The sequence below is a fragment of the Gobio gobio genome, assembly GCF_949357685.1.
Source record: "Gobio gobio genome assembly, chromosome: 22".
In the NCBI taxonomy this organism is placed as follows: Eukaryota; Metazoa; Chordata; class Actinopteri; order Cypriniformes; family Gobionidae; genus Gobio; species Gobio gobio.
This window is the reverse complement of record NC_137118.1, coordinates 34,771,625-34,788,153: the sequence shown is the minus strand read 5'-3', so window position 1 is coordinate 34,788,153 and position 16,529 is coordinate 34,771,625. Positions and strand designations below refer to the sequence as shown.

At 37.0% G+C, this 16,529-nt stretch overlaps 1 protein-coding gene across 1 annotated transcript; it reads right to left on the bottom strand.

Annotated features, from left to right (window-relative positions):
* Positions 1–2,339: 2,339 nt before the first annotated feature.
* On the bottom strand, positions 2,340–15,434 carry wscd1b (WSC domain containing 1b). Its single transcript, XM_079803754.1, has 9 exons — positions 15,118–15,434; positions 9,077–9,612; positions 8,868–8,982; positions 6,743–6,927; positions 6,403–6,524; positions 5,948–6,119; positions 5,712–5,876; positions 5,273–5,473; positions 2,340–2,888 (listed from the first exon to the last, which is right to left on the bottom strand). Exons 2-9 carry the CDS (start codon positions 9,474–9,476, stop codon positions 2,536–2,538), a joined length of 1,713 nt encoding a protein of 570 aa, XP_079659880.1. The 5' UTR covers positions 9,477–9,612; positions 15,118–15,434; the 3' UTR covers positions 2,340–2,535.
* Between the last annotated feature and the right edge of the window lie 1,095 nt (positions 15,435–16,529).

The following is a 16,529-nucleotide window of genomic DNA, read 5'->3' as shown; positions in this document are numbered from 1 at the left end:
TTTTTGAAATCAGATTGGTGCCATCTGGTGGAAGCAGTGAGCATTATTATCATGCAGTATCACATTTTAACCACTAGATGGATTTACATTTCTCTGTAGAAAGGCTTGTGAATTCTAGTTGTTTTTGCACATATTTGCCTATTTTTTTTTCAGGTTGTTGATTTTAATATATAATAAGAGATTCTCAAAGACTATTTTTGTCAAGTTTTTTGTTTGTTTGGTTGGTTTAAATGGTAATTTGAAGTGCCAGTTTTACTTTATAATACAGTTAAACCTGAACATTGCATTAGAAAGAGAACAAATGGAAAGCATTTTGTTACCCATTGTTTTAATTGTAACTTAATAAAAGTGCAATTCTTTCAGTCATACAATTTTTTACTAACCTTTTATAATAAACATTTTCATTCAAATAATTTTTTGTAAAATTCAATGAACAGTAACTCTTTTTATTTCACATATTCTCACATTTCTCTGTTACAGTTTCACCAGTCTCATATTTCCCTATGTGTGTGTGTGAGTGTGTCTATTTTGCAACCTTGATGGCTTACAGTCACATGCTTTCATTGCTGTGCGCTTTATTTCTTACATTGATGAATAATTGCTTTTATTTCACACTTTTCACAAAATTAGCTTTTGCAATGACACAGGTTCATTTTTGTGTGCATGTGTTTTTGTGTGTATAAGTGTGTGTGTGTGTGTGTGAGTGTATTTGTCTGTTTTGCACTCTCGATGTTTTAGAGATTCACCCCTTCACTGTTGTGTGCTTTTCATCGTGGCCGATTTGTAGATTGTACGCACAAACAAACTCTGTATTTTCATATTTTTGCCAATGTCCCATTCATTTCCTAAGGGGGTCATTTTTGACCAGAACACCCTGAGTGTGACTTTTTTTTTATGAACACTTAGACTTTTCAAATCCTGTCCCCAATTGTTTTGTGTGTTCATATACCAAGTACCAATAACATCACCAGGTTTCGTACCAAGTAAAAAAAATTACAAATGTAAAAAATTTGGGTCAGAAATGACAGAAGAGCCCTAGAGGGGTAATTACAGATTTTTTTAAATGTAAGTACAATGTAAAAACATGTATGTACACAATAAGTGCATTGTATCAAATGATTAATTAAAATGTTAGCACATAGTAGTTAAGGTCACCTAATATAAAGTGGGTCCGGTATTTTTTTATCTGATTGTTAATGCAGTCAGATTTATGGCAATAATTATTCTATTTAATGGATTATTTAATACCTGCTTCAATTTCATTTTAATGTAGCTCAATCAGCATGCCAAGTTTGCAACATTGAGATCAAAGAGATTTGTCTGGCACGTTTAAAAGATAAACAATTTAAAACAGCCCAGAATGACATAGGAACATGCTGGTCCTCTGTGAACCGCTCTTTGGGCTTCTCTGTAGCTAGTGGTTACATGACCTGTGATGTGTGAAAGAATTCTGCAGTCACAGCATTTGTCTTTCAGCCTGCAGTGACATTAAGTGCTAATGTACCAATTAACTATATAAAGGACTAATGTACTATCTATAAACTCAGAAACATCCCAGCATGCTACCATCCTTTAGTAGCCTTCAAAATGAAACATTGGTGTCTTCGTTATGCCACTGTGGAGAAAGAAATAACTTTTGCTTATAGTACATTGGCAGGTATATTTATCTTGTCAAACCCTGCTGAAAATAGTATTTTCTCCCTTTATGGCTGTGGTTTTGTTTACAAATGAATGTCCAGCACTTAAGTTGTGGCCTCTATTCTCAGACGAATCTATGGTTGCTCTTCCTTTTGTCTATCTGAGGTTCTAGCTCATGCTAATGCTCTAGCCTTTAAAATTTTTGACCGAAGGACACAGACTGTTTGTCATACAAGGGCAAGATGTCTTATCTTTGTTTGCGAAGGAACATTTTTCCCTGTTGCATCTATCTGGAATGAATGCATCTGTGCCAATTGAAGATGCTTTGACCCTGAGATTCCAAATGAAGAGTTCAGATGCAAAAGCCGTGGTGCTAAAAGCCACTTCGGTCAAAAATTAGATAACGATATCCTCTCCGCATATAGTATATATACTAAATATACTATATACTTTCACTTCAAACCCACTAAATCCCAGCCTCAGCCCATTCAGAAGTAGAAACCTATACATAGAAGCCTGACAAAAATGCTTATTTTTAAGAAAAACGTCAGACAGGCTTTTGCATCTGAAGTCTTCAAATACACATCAGAAACACAGTTGACAAGCAGCAATTTTCAAATAAATACATACTGGATTTGAATTATTAAGTACTCGAAATCCTGTCTATTTGAGCATAATATTAAAATAGACTGAAACTGATACTATGAGAATTGATCAGTTTAATGATAACATACAAACTAGACACAGTCTCCAATAAGACATCAACCACAAACAAAAAGCACAAATAAAACAAACAGCATTTCAAAGCTTTGAGAGACAGTTGTGTTTTTTTCCTCAGGCACTTTGTGGTTCTGTGTCCTCCCTCCAGCAGGGGGCAGCAGCTGCGTTCATCTACCCTCACCTGGGCATGTATTCCTGTGGTAGGCCGCTGATGTTTCTGTCTCTGAGGGCTTTATCTACTGTGCGGATGTATTCGTCTATACGAGCTCTCATCTCAGGGGTGAAGGGGTCAAAAGTCACGCTACGAGATCCAGAGCGCTTGAAATGGCCATCTCTGTTGCTCTCTGTGCATAGGAGTCTTTCTTCAGGAATGCTGATGTTCAGGAAAGCGGAGATAGTCTTTAACTGAAGGACTAGATCTTTCTGAAGATTTTCAAAGTGTACCACCAGCAGGCGGTGGGCAAATCGCAACCAGGCCAGAGCATGAGACACCCACCAAGTCGAATAGCTTTCCACAAACTCAGACCACTCTGTGAAAATAAAATAAAACAGCATTATTGTTCAAATTAACTAGCATCTCCCATACGCTTAAACCTAAGACTGCATTTGGGGAAACTGTGATTTAAAATGAAATTCTAGGTTTGTCGTCCTTGTTTGTAGGGCTGCACAATTTGGCAAGAATTTTATGATATATGTATATCAATATGGCTATAAATGTATATTTATTATTATTACTAAATACAAATATAAACATTAAAACCAAAATTTAAAATAAAAACAAATTAGCATTTAAGAAAATATAATAGTTATTAATATTTTATTTTACATTACAACTGTAAATTTACAATACTAATATTTATGTATTTATTATACAATACTAATTTTTAGTTTAAATTTCTGCATTTTCAAATGTTAAACCACCAAACTTTTATTTTGACAGAAAAATGCAGGGAGACCTTTTAAGGGTTAGTTCACCAAAAAATGTAAATTGTCATCAGTTACTCACCCTCATGTCGGTCTAAACCAACAATTTGACCCTTGGTCAGGACCCTTCAGCGTCACTTTTTAACACACAGGATACCTCTTCAGCGTAATTTTTCCACGCACAGGGCACAGGGTACCTGACAGGCTAGGGCCGCCCACTATGATGAATAGGCCCCCCCAGTTTATTATACAAATATAATATTTGTTAAATAACTGTTGTTTAAATAATTTTTACGCAATTAGAAAATTATTATAACATCTCAGATACAGAAAATGTGTTTTTTTTTTGTTTTTTACATAATGCTTGACGAGTTTGATTGACAGCTGTGTTAGGCAATTAGGTGTCAGGCTGTCTCATGCATGTCGCGCCTGTGATTGCATGAAGTGTGTTTGTCTATTCACTTAACCTATAATTTGCAGTTGTGTGATAGAAAAAAGAAATCTATAAAAATGACTTTTAAAAATTCGCATTGACACGGGAGAGAACCCATTCATCAGCCCGCACACTCTAAAAAATGCTGGGTTAAAAATAACCCAAGTTGGGTTGAAAATGGACTAACTCAGCAATTGGGTTGTTTTAACCCAGTGATTGGGTTGTTTTAACCCAGCAATTGGGTTGTTTTAAGCAAACATTTAACCCAACCACTGGGTTAAAACAACCCAAATGCTTGGTTAAAACAACCCAATTGTTGGGTTAGTCCATTTTCAACCCAACTTGGGTTATTTTTAACCCAGCATGTTTTAGAGTGCAAGTAACGGTAAGACATTTTGACGTAGGTTCATTCTGTAAACACACTGTCAGGCCTCTCATGAATGTCATTTTGGCTCAGTCGTTATTTAAAATCGTTTTGTGCTCGGTGTCTAAAGAATTTAAGACTAGCTGTTGCCAGTCGTCTTCACAAAGATTTTGTGTTGGCAAATGCTTACGTTAACTCCGCCCATTGACGTCTGGTTGGGGCACACACAATTATGGAAGACGATAAATTGTTTACAGTAGTGATAGTGTAGGGGTAAGGTGTGTGGCATTGAGGTTTAATGCAATTCGACCTGAGGTTCGAATCCGCCTTTTGCCAAACTCGCTCTACTTCCTTTTATTTTTCAATAGGATCAAAGAAAATAAGATTGAAATTACCTGAATATTGAGTCCGTCGATCCGTTTTTTTACTTGAAAGCATAGGCGCAATTTGCGGGTGTGAAACACTAAAACATTAAGATCAACTCTGTTCTTTACATAAAGATATCGACTTCAGAAGACTTGGAATATCACATGAGTTAAAACTTGTATACTGTTTTTGCAATAAATTCCTGTGACTGTACTTTTATTTGCCTGTTCCATGTTTTATATTGTTGAGAAGTGGGTACAAATATTTATATTTATATTTGAAAAATATAAAATATTTATAAAATCATGTCTACTTTTACAGATGCAAAGAATGAAACGCGTCTTGATCTGACGCATTGGGCAAACAACTGAAATCAATGGAGTATCCTGCAAGTCGAAAAAGACGCTAAAGGGGTACCCCGTGTGCTAAAAATGGACGCAGAGGGGGTCCTGAACAAGCATCAATATGTAACGAGTTGGGAGTGAGAACATGTTGCCTAAACCCATAAAACTTTTGTTACTCTTCATGTTAAACTAATGTTAAACTAACTAACTGACCCTCCATTGAAACTCACTCTATTCAAAATGTTCAGAGAAATCCATATTAATTGAGCGGTTTAATCCAAGTTAAACACAATCGCTTTAAATGCTGAACAGATTTAATTTTGGCTTTTATTCACATACAAACATTTATCAGTGAACGTACATAGAGCACTCAAATTTGGTAAACATTTTGCCTCCTTTTGAAGTTTGCTGAGGCTCCCTAGCGGCTCTAAACTGACTGATATACTGTAAGGCAGAAATGAATGATGTTTCTATGATTAGCACCTTTGCTCCTCCAGTGAACGTCGGATGCGTAGCCCAGGTGTCCGGCACACTTGCGGTTGAACTCTGCTATTAGAGAACGATAGGGGTTTCGCATCAGCAGAATGGCAGACTCAAACATTTCAATCTCTCGCTGGCCGCTTTCGTGAGTCTTGACGCAGATGACTCTCCCGCTCTGCCAGTAATCCTTCTCTCCTTTAAAACCTGCAGAGATGCAGAAATCTGAGAAGAGAGTCTGCATTTGCTTTTCATTTAATCTCTTGCTAGTCTAGGACAACCAATTAAGATGTTTAAGAGATGTCAGTGTTGATTTTTCTTTCTTGTGGGCAGTATCTAAAAGCGTTAGTGTTCCTGATGAGTTCATGTTCCCACTCCTACAGAACCATAATTCATCTCACAGCTGAAAGTGATGCAGGTTTAAGTGTTATTAGTGGACTCTCACCTTTGTTGTACAGAGATCCGTCAAAGTAATAGCTGCCGGTGTAGAATCCAGTGGCAAGTTCAATCAGGTGACGCAACCAGGTGTTTCCTGCCCCTGGGAAGCTGGACAGGGCCACGAGAGTCCTGGACTTCTGGGGCAGAAATGTCCTTTCTTTGCATGTTGCATCTGAAAGAACAGATCTTTTCTGTTGCAGCAGTAGTTCTTAAAGTTAAACGTTGTAGCATGTTGTAGGTTACCTAACACAGGAGTACTGTACACCCAGTAGTAGTTCAGGTCATAAGGGGAAGTGTGGTTTGTTTTGTTGCTCCTCTCACACATGTGTTCCTGTTCACTCATCTGGATTGTGAAGAGAAATGGGGCATGGCTGCAGAAACAGTCCTGCCTTCTCAAAAGGGCCAATGGCAGGTGCTGGCAAGGTCAAACACAATTTACAGGTGTCAGATAAAGCTCTGAATAAACAAACCATTTCATGTGTATAGAGTAGTGATGGTCAGCCAAATTATTATTCTAGTGCAAACAGACAAGTCTAGATTTAATCTAAGCAAATACAGTGTGAATTAAGCGGGGCTTAATAATAACAATAATAATCATAAACTAGACACCTTCAGTGCTTGGCCCTATTAATATATATATACATACATACACAGATATTTTGCTACAAATGGATGAATACAAGCGTTTGTGAGTAAACCTGATCTGTACAGGTCTCGATACACTGCTGAGGAGTGTGTGTTGGCCCAGAGGTCTGGATCAGAAAGTCAGCGGTCGAGTTCTTTGGCCTCTTGTAACAGCCGTGGTAGTGCACAGTTCTGTCTGAGAAACAACGGATGGAAAAACAGAAGTCATCTTGTACAAAGCCTCATGTGACCCTCCCACTATCCTGTAGCAGAAACCGCATGAATTTACAAGAGCAGCCCTCACTATCTCTCACGTTCTTTCTGTCTTATCCAATCATACTCCGTCCATGCCCATTTTGGAACAGGGTTCCTGGCCTTTAAACTAGTTCTTCTCTAATTCTTAATGTTACTCACATCTCCTCTGTCCTGGAAGACGATCCTCGACCCTGTAAACAGACATGCGTTCCACCCCTCCGCAGGGGGATCCCTTCTCTCCCCGGCAATCCAGATTACAGTCCTCTCCCCGAGCCCGACGGGAACAGACCCGATTGCCACAATGGCACTCTGCTCCATACTCCAGCCCAGCGTACCGGAACCCACTGCAAAGAGATAACCTTCACTTCTAGGGGAATTTACATAGACATGCACATGTAAATTCTTTTCTATTCTCTTTTCTATTCTAACACATTACAATATGGTTTAGTTAGTTAATTTGTTGATGAACTAACAATGAATAACATTTTTACAGCATTTATAATGTTAATTTATAAATATGCTCTTATTTATTGGTAATTTATGTTAATTAATAGTACATAAACTGATGCTATTGCAATGTTAAAAATTACATTAGCTGATGCTATTTAAAATGTAAAAAAATGTATTGTAGAATCTAAACAAAGTTAATAAATACTGTAAAGGTATTGTTCATTATAAATTCACAATAATGATTTCTGAAGGATCATGTGATTCTAAAGACTGGAGTAATTGTTGCTGAAAATTCAGCTCTGCCATTACAGGAATAAATTAAATTTTAAAATATATTAAAATAGAAAGCAGTTATTTTAAATTATACTAATATTACACAATATTACTGTTTTTATTGTATTTTGATCAAATAATGGTGAGCAAAAACATAAAAAATCATAATTATTCCAAACTTTTAACCGGTGTGAAGGACTTCTCATTCTATCCACCTTATTTAAGTGTGGACATTTGCAAATTTAATGTGCAAGGCTTCCAGTGTCAGTCACTTAGTTATTTTAGTTGTACAAAAACAGTCACTATGTTCATTTAATGTTGCAAACTGATATTTATTATTATGCTCTTTTAATTTATTATTGTGATAATAAACACACTGGTTTGTAGGGCAAAATAGTTTTACCATTTACTGCACTTTGCTATTCTTCTAGTTATTAATAGCTTACCCCCGCTTTGCTAAGTCAGGTGGATAAAAAGTTCTAAAAGTACCTGTTGGCATTTCCTAAATAAAGCGTATTTGGTAACACTTTAGAATAATGGTCCATCATTAATAGGTAACTATGCAGGAAGTAATGCAGGACTAATGAGTAGTACTACATTAACACTTATTAACTAATATAGAAACAATCTTAACTAATCAGTAAGTAATATCAAATTTAGGACTAAGGTAGTTCCTCATTAGGGTATCAATAATTACTGACGGATATTGGCGTCATTAAGAACTAATAGGTAACTATGACAAATTATGAAGAATTACTAATTAATTTGTAATTACAACATTAAAGTGTCTGAGATGTAATTGTCTTTTTTTTTTACTCTCAACGTGGTCATAAAATGCATCACTAATTACTTAAGTGAAAAAACATGTTTTTCACTTTAAAATAATGGTCCAGTTCACTAGTTCCTGCAGTGACACGTGAGTAATTAGCCAATTTTTCACTTTAAAATAATGGTCCAGATCACTAGTAGTTCTTGAAGATTGTCCTTCTTTACTCTGAATAAAGTCATAAAATACATCACTGTATTTTATGACGTTATTCAGAGTAAAAATGATGACTGATTACATCTCAGACACACAGTAATGCTCTTTATAATTTGTCAGTTAGTTAATAGTTATTAATGAGGCTAATCTCATTCAGTAATTATTGATCTCCTAAATTTGATATTACTGATTAGTTAAGCCTGTTTCTATATTAGTTAATAGTATAGCTGAAGTGTTAATGCAGTGTACTACTCATTAGTCCTGCATTACTTCCTGCATAGTTACCAATTAATGATGAACCATTATTCTAAAGTGTTACCGCATATTTTTATTTTGAGCAGTGAATAAATATATTTTTATATTGTAAATTAATGATTTTAAAATGAAATTTCAATCTTTTAAATGGTTGAAGCACTTAAATATTTTGAATGCTGTTTCTCTGGATGGAATCCAGGTCAGTCCCACCAGCCAGCTCACATTCTGCCCCTTGCTTCTGTGGACAAACACTGAACGCATTCTTCTAAAAGAACAGTGTTTCTTTCATTTACCCAATGTACTTTCTGTTCCTTCAGACGTTACCTCTCTGAGCAGGTGTCCTGACACAAGGTGCTGGTCATTTTACGGAAATCATAAAGAACTGTCCCGCCGAGTGCATGCTCCGTTTCGTTGTTTATAAAACATCCAATGTAGGTCCCTTGTTGAGAACAATTAAAAAAAGCAATATAAATGTTTTTAAATAATTACAAAACATCTTAAAGATGGTTATTCTATTGTTTTATAAACATTACCTTTATGTCTGGCTTCCTTGTGTGACAGATTATGTTTAGAAGAGCTTTTCTCTTCAGCATTACCATGAAACCAGTGGCGCCTCAGATGCCTGATTTCCAGGTTACGAGATATGAGATGCTTCTGGTCCATTATATTGCCCGTCTGCTCAAGAGGTTGGTTCTTCATCTCCTGAATGACGTCCCTCCTGTACAACCACCTGGCAGCAGGTACCTCCAGGTATCTAGGTGGCGCTGGCAGGGAAGGGAGCGCCATGGTATCCGTTTCTCTCTGAAAGGATACCACACTGGAGCGCTGAAGCAGTAACACGCTTCCTGCCATGATGTAAGCCACACCCAGAAAAAACAGGAGCAATTGAGCTCTCCTTAAAAAGGATGGCTTGGCCATCCTGGTCCAAACCATCCAGATGGATGTCAAACAAGATCCTTACACTTATACGGGACAACTCAAGAGAAGATGATACATTCTAGAAGGTGCTGTGATCTTCATCCTTTAGAGAAGATTTAGCTCTTGGTGTCTACAGCATCTACAAGTTCGCCTAAAATAAATAGAAAAGGCCTGTCAGTAGATCAGACAATCTGATAAAAACACGTTTCTTTTTTTAGATTTTAGCCCTTAACTCAGATCTGTACCATTAATCTCAAAGTGAAACCCTTGTCATATTTCTCCATTTTCCGCAGAAGATGGTGAGAAAGCTTGTGCTGGTCCAGAACAGGCTTCAACCCTTTGGGACTAATGAGCTGTTTGAGATGAATCGATATGAGTAATTTTCCCTTATGATTTATTAAACATGTTTGGAAAACTGAAGAGAACATGCTTGCATAAACACAGGCGAGGAATCACTAAATTGTGTCTCTTGGTCTTCATTTGTGCCTGGTGGTTCATGGGATGTGAGTTGTCTGTCCATCAGAGTGATGGGCTGGAAGAAATTTCTGCCTGTGGGAGGGAAGAGCTGTCCATCCTGCTGAACTTCATTTCAAGGAGCTCATTCATATTGCAGACAGAGACGACATCAGTGTAGATTCGTCAGTGTATAGCACAGCTCATAAAGTAACTCGGTCAGTGCCGGCCCGTGGCATAGGCGGAATAGGCAAATGCTAGGGGCGCCACTCATCCATAGGGGCGCCAAAATGTATTACTAATACTATTTTATTAATATTAATTTGAAATATTACCAAATAAAGCGCAACAAAAGAAACGTAAATAAGTCCCCCGCCTCTTCGGTCCGCCTCATCAATCTCCCCCCGCCGAGCTACTTGAAGTGCGTCAGAAATATAACGTGCGATCAATTTGTTGTGTCACACCGCCTCTCGCCGCATCCAACGCAGACAGGATTGCTTTCCTTTTTTAGGGTGCTTGGCCGCTCGCGCCAGGTGTTGACACAGTGAAAGTTGCCTGAATATTTATGACGGATGGCCGAATTGAAGTGTCAAAAAAGACAGAAGCCCTCTGATGCATGGAAGATAAGGGATACACTGCTCTTCTTACTTAGTATTTGTGTCTTGTTTCTAGTCTAAATATCTAAAAATTCTTAAATCAAGGTGCATTTACTACGGTGGCCCAGTAGTGCACAACACAACGAAATTTAAAAAGCACACATAAGTTCACAACACAACAAAATAAATCCACAACACAACGGAATGAAACCACAACACAACGAAATCAAGCCACAACACAAAGAAAAATCCACAACACAACGAAATCAAGCCACAACACAACGAAAAATCCACAACACAACGAAATAGCCACAACACAACGGAAATGCTCCCAACCACTCGGGGGCACTCGGAGCGCTGTAAAGTTGCCACTGTTCTATAGAGTCGGCAATCTTACAAAGAAATCAATACCACAATTAGTTTTAACAGTATGTAGGCTAACCATTGTTTATCTATATGAAATATTAATTTAAAATCACATCACCTACATGCATTATAGCTGCATATTTATGCTCGAGAATGCTTTGACCCGATACCACGGCGCTAAGGGAACGTCTGCCAATTCCACCAGTTGGTTGAAATGTATAATTTGTATGAATTAAAATTACTTTTAACATTTAAAAACAGACATGTTAAAATTCCACAGCTTGATTGTATTGGTAAAATTGACTTAATAATGCACAACACAACATTGGAATTTGAAAATTAAAAAAAAAAGTTAATTTAATTCATACAAATTATTTCAACTTGGTGGAATTGGCAGACACTCCCTTAGCGCCGAGGCAGCGGGTCAAAGCGTTCTCGAGTATAAATATGCAGCTATTATGCACGTAAGTGATTTTTAATTGATATTTCATGTCGATATACAACTGCACACTTAAAACTGATCGTAGTGTTTAAATATTTGTAAGATTGGCGAATCTATATAGAACAATACAAGGAAAACTAACTTTACAGAGTGCCCCCTAGTGGTCGGGAGCATTTCCGTTATGTTGTGGCTATTTCGTTGGGTTGTGGATTTTTCATTGTGTTGTGGACTTTTCGTTGTGTTGTGGATTTTTCGTTGTGTTGTGGCTTGATTTCGTTGTGTTGTGGATTTTTCTTTGTGTTGCGGCTTGACTTCGTTGTGTTGTGTCTTGATTTCGTTGTGTTGTGGTTTCATTCCGTTGTGTTGTGGTTTCATTCCGTTGTGTTGTGGATTTATTTCGTTGTGTTGTGAACTTATGTATGCTTTTTAAATTTCGTTGCGTTGTGAACTACTGGGCCACCGTAATTTACTAGATAAGTAAAATGACAGAAGATATTTTTCTTGTTTTCTTGAAAATAAAATCAAAATGAAGTGAGTTTTTGCTTAAAACAAGCAAAATTATCTGCCAATGGAGTGAGAAAAATAATCTTGTTTCTGATTGAAATCTTGTTTCTGTCCCAAACAGAAATAAGATTATTTTTCTCACCCCATTGGCAGATCATTTTGCTTGTTTTAAGCAAAAACTCACTTCATTTTGATTTTATTTTCAAGTAAACAAGAAAAATGTCTTATGTCATTTTACTTATCTAGTAAATGACCTTGATTTAAGAGTTTTTAGATATTTGGACTGGAAACAATAAAAAGATTCTAAATAAGAAGAGCATTTTTTGCAGTGTAAAGGCAGAAGTAAAGTGATGTAGGCAAATTAATGAACAGTTTATTTAATTGCATAGTAGTAAAATACTTATGTTTGCTAATTAATTCCAGTTATTTTTAAACTTTATGCAAGCAGCTGTTCTGGGTTCTCCAGAGGCCACAGCCAGTGTGATTTTGTAAAAAATAAATAATATAAAAATATTAAACGCATGTAATATCACTTTTTTAATAGCCTAATGTTTTTACTCTGCAGTTGTGCAGTTTTAAGGGGGTGTATAGAATTTTTTAATTAGTAATGATATTTATATACAGGTTTATTTAAAATAGCAACATTTTATGTAAAATTCACATTAAATATCAAAATTTGTCAGTTTAATTCCTGGTGAATGCTCATAGTTTAGTGGAAGATTGCTGCCATCTACTGGAAAACAAACACTTTTGCTAGTTCTCAATGAATAGTTTGTGCATGAATGTTAGATGCACTCTTGCTCTTTGTTTTTAGGCTGTAATGTGGCATAGGTGCAATTTTTGTACAGTTTTACTATCATCAGCCTTTAAAAAATAATAATAATATCATGAACATAATGACGGGGTAGAATGGACTGGACATCATATAAAACAACAACAATAAAAATAAAACATCAATGCATTACAAAAATAAAACATTACGAGTGTTTCCACAACTTAGACTGAAAACATGTAGTGCTAATCCTTGATACAAGGGGCACCAAGTAAAATCTTGCCCAGGGCAGCAAATTGGTCAGGGCCGGCCCTGAACTCGGTGTCCGAGGAAATCAGATGTCCAAAAGCACTAGTATACTTTGTAACAGACATTAGTGGAAATATATTACCGTGTTTGATTAATATAACTCTTAAAGGAATATTCAATACATGCTCAATCGTTGATATTACCACAGAAATGAATATCCACTTGTCCCTCCTTTAAAAAAAATCTGTTACAGTGGATTCACTTACAATGGAGGTGAATGGACCAAATTGTAATCGTTAAAATGCTCAATGTTGCAATAGTATGGTTTTAGTGTGAAAAGAAGTGTAAGGTACCTATTTTACAATGTCATTGTAGCACAATTCCATTAACACTAAAACCGTAAACGACGATTTTCAGCTCAAATAATAGTTTTACCAGAAGTTAAATAATGAAAGCCATAATATGTAATTTTTCGCTGCTAGAGGTCGCTTATTCAAAATAAAAGCATAGCTTGATGACGCTTCTGCTTCTTCCGCTCATGCTTAGGGGTACGCAGCGCTGTTTTATCATATTAGATACATTATTTGAGTGTGTTGAAAGTTATGTCATAATGCTTCTGTGTGTTCGCTCGGCGGCTGCTATGTGACACTTGTTGCACACTGCAGTGAGCTAGATCGATAGGCATGGTAAAACGTACTCGCTATAAATCAAGAAGACGAGATTTAAACAATAAGACTAACTGTCTTGAGCTATATAACAAGGATGAATGTATTGAATATGTTTTTCACCTGTCTAATAAAAAACGTAATATATTAAAGCATCTTTGGTGTTTCCTTATTTCTATGAAATGATACCCTCGGAAATCGAGGGTAACGTGGGTATGATGTCATTGATAGGCGATGCACGGATACGGTCCTTGCTTATTAAATTGCTTATTTCTCTAGATTCAAACATTGTTGGAAACATTTGGGATAGTGTAAGTACACAAGTCAACAAAATATATAACATTGTTCTAGTGGTTTTTGGATATTTTAATCCAAAAAGTCTTACATAATGTTTTTTATATTGTATATTGGGGGGCTGGGGTTAGGGTTAGGTTAGGGTATCATTTGTGCTTAACTGAATTGTATTGAATATTCCTTTAAATCCCTTAAAGGATGCAACAGCTATAAGATCAATCATTTTGACAATGTTATCTCCTAATATATAACAGATTTCCATCAGGACTCTACAAATAACAGCCAAGCAAACAACATATGGCATCGCTCTTTTAAATTCATCATCTGTTCTGAAATGGTTGACAGTTCATCTTGTTGAATCTGTGGAAAACTGCCTTTGCGCTGAGAGGATTCTCTAGGAAAATAGCACTCATTTCTAGATTGGTGTTATGTGTCTGCAGTCAATTTTGCAGCCTAACATAGAAAATGAAATCATTTACATGCTGATTGAAAAACCTTTCTCTTCTTGATGGGAATGAGAGTTCTATCTGATGATCAACATCCAAACCATGTTTGTAAATCAGCACATTATCTGACAGAATTCACAAGGTTTCTCTTTCTCTTAGCTCAGGCACAACAAATCTTTCCTTTGGGTATTTGCTCTTTATATTATTTGCTTAACACTCAGCATTTGTATCAGAGATGAGATTATATTTTAGTATTGTGGTGAGGGGTTGTTTATCTCAGCAAAACTCTACATCTGTATGCATGTTATTAGTAAGGCATCAAATATAGTCAGTCTAATCAGAGAATAGGTTGAATTTCTGTAATCTGAAACATTTACAAGAGAGTAGCCTACGAAATATTACAAAAATAACTATAAGGTAGCCTAATTTAAAATGCACTTTAATGTTAAAAGGAAGTAGAAGTTATGACCACAACACCAAAACCACCGTTAAAACTTTTTTAGGCGCAATCTGTCAATCATTTGAAAAGGAACTCAATTCGTGTTGCCTAGTTTAAACATCTTTGACCGAGTGAGTCCTCAGAGCGGGTTTCAACTGCTGTAGTTCACTTCACAAAATAGACTTATTCATTTGCCTACATTTGATATATAATTGATATATAATTAACCTGACGTTATCCTTACGAGCAAAAGACAACCGTAAGTTAACTGTAAATGTCCGACAATACAGACAAAACCACCGTGACTTCCAAATGCTCTTTATAAATACGATATATTTAAATTATGCATAAGCCTGCGTTCAGATACATATCAGATATTATTAGAGAGTGTATACTAAGATAAATCTTATCTTGTTATCTTACTTCTTACCTCTATATGCTACTGTGGTGCCTCAGATCAGGTGCGGTTCAAAAGGACGCGGATGTGCCCAGCTCACGCGCGCAGCGCGTCTCTCCAGCGCTCGGACGCGCGCTTCCACTGAAGAGAATCGGGTGATTCCTGACTGGATACTCTCACCGGCTCTTCCCCGCAGCTGAACGCTATCTGTCGATTATAAAAGACTGTTTTCATCGCTTATTTGAACTGCTTTTAACGGTCTCTTCTGCAATTTTAGACGACTTTTTGTCTGTATACTCCCTGTTGTGGACGTTAGAGATAAATGAGCGCGAGTCGTGCCGAATATTAAAACGGCGCTGTTGTTTTTCCCAGGCAACATGTAAAACACGGACTGACCTTATGCGATTAGATGAGCGTATTAGAGGAGCCGCTGGTGTCAGAACAAGCAGGGACGGGACACCCCCTCACCTAAACCCTCTGTGCACCCCCCCCCCCCCCCCCCCAAAAAAAAAAAACAAGCTTAATTTTGCACACACACAAATAAAACCTCTTCTGAGTTTTTCTTCTCAAACACTTAAAGCTCTTAAAATACCTCTCTGTAGCATTACACAGTTTAATGAATGATGTCAAATGTGGATCATGCTTCCAAAAATACATATTTTTATTTGGACATCCATTCAGATTTGTAATGCATCAGACAGAGGGATACTGGTCCACTGATGTGGGGCTTTTCAGTTCCCCCGGCTCCAGAGATCTGGCACTATCTGTGCTGAGCAGAACCGAGGCTTTGTTTTTGTGGAGACAGGAGAGGAGCACATTCATTTGGCAAAGGCACACATGTGCAGACGGCGCACCCTCATATACACGCTAAAAAGAAAGAGGCGCATACTCATATATATTGAGATTAATTTTCTTGACATTGCAGCATACCCCAGGACAAAATTAACACAAACTGATGCTTTCTGTCCCCATTGACATTTCAAAAGCCTTATTAGTTTTGTGCCATCATTCACAATCATTACGTTCCCTTCACTTCAGAACTTCAGAACGTCTCCACCACACAATTATATACACTAATACTGTTATAATATGTCAAAATGTTGTATATTACTTCCATAAAACTGTCCTCAATGATATTTTGCGACACTTTGAGCAACCGTCTGTATGAGTGAGTCATGTCCACTAGGGACTTGTGTGCCTTGTGCTCGCTTTGTTAATCTGTTTTTGAGGTTTGTCCCGCAGGAACACTGACTGCAGAACAGTGCGCCATGTTTTCAAGTAATTATATTGCACTTATGTTCAAGGTCAGGTACCGATCGACGAATTGATTCCATTTGGTCCTGGCAGCTCAACCCTGTGGGGAAAAACAGATTAAAATGTCTTGATGACCACACACTTGAGGCCTCCAGGCACAAACCACAGATACGATCAGCTGCCCTGCACAC

Bases quoted from the DNA above. Each gene is read 5' to 3' on its own strand.
- wscd1b (XM_079803754.1), bottom strand. From the start codon at position 9,476: ATGGTTTGGACCAGGATGGCCAAGCCATCCTTTTTAAGGAGAGCTCAA. The intron at 6,525-6,742 runs GTGAGTAACATT...GTTGTTTCTCAG, and splicing joins TCTTCCAGGACAGAGGAGAT to ACAGAACTGTGCACTACCAC. The intron at 6,120-6,402 runs GTTTACTCACAA...TGACCTTGCCAG, and splicing joins TCGAGACCTGTACAGATCAG to CACCTGCCATTGGCCCTTTT.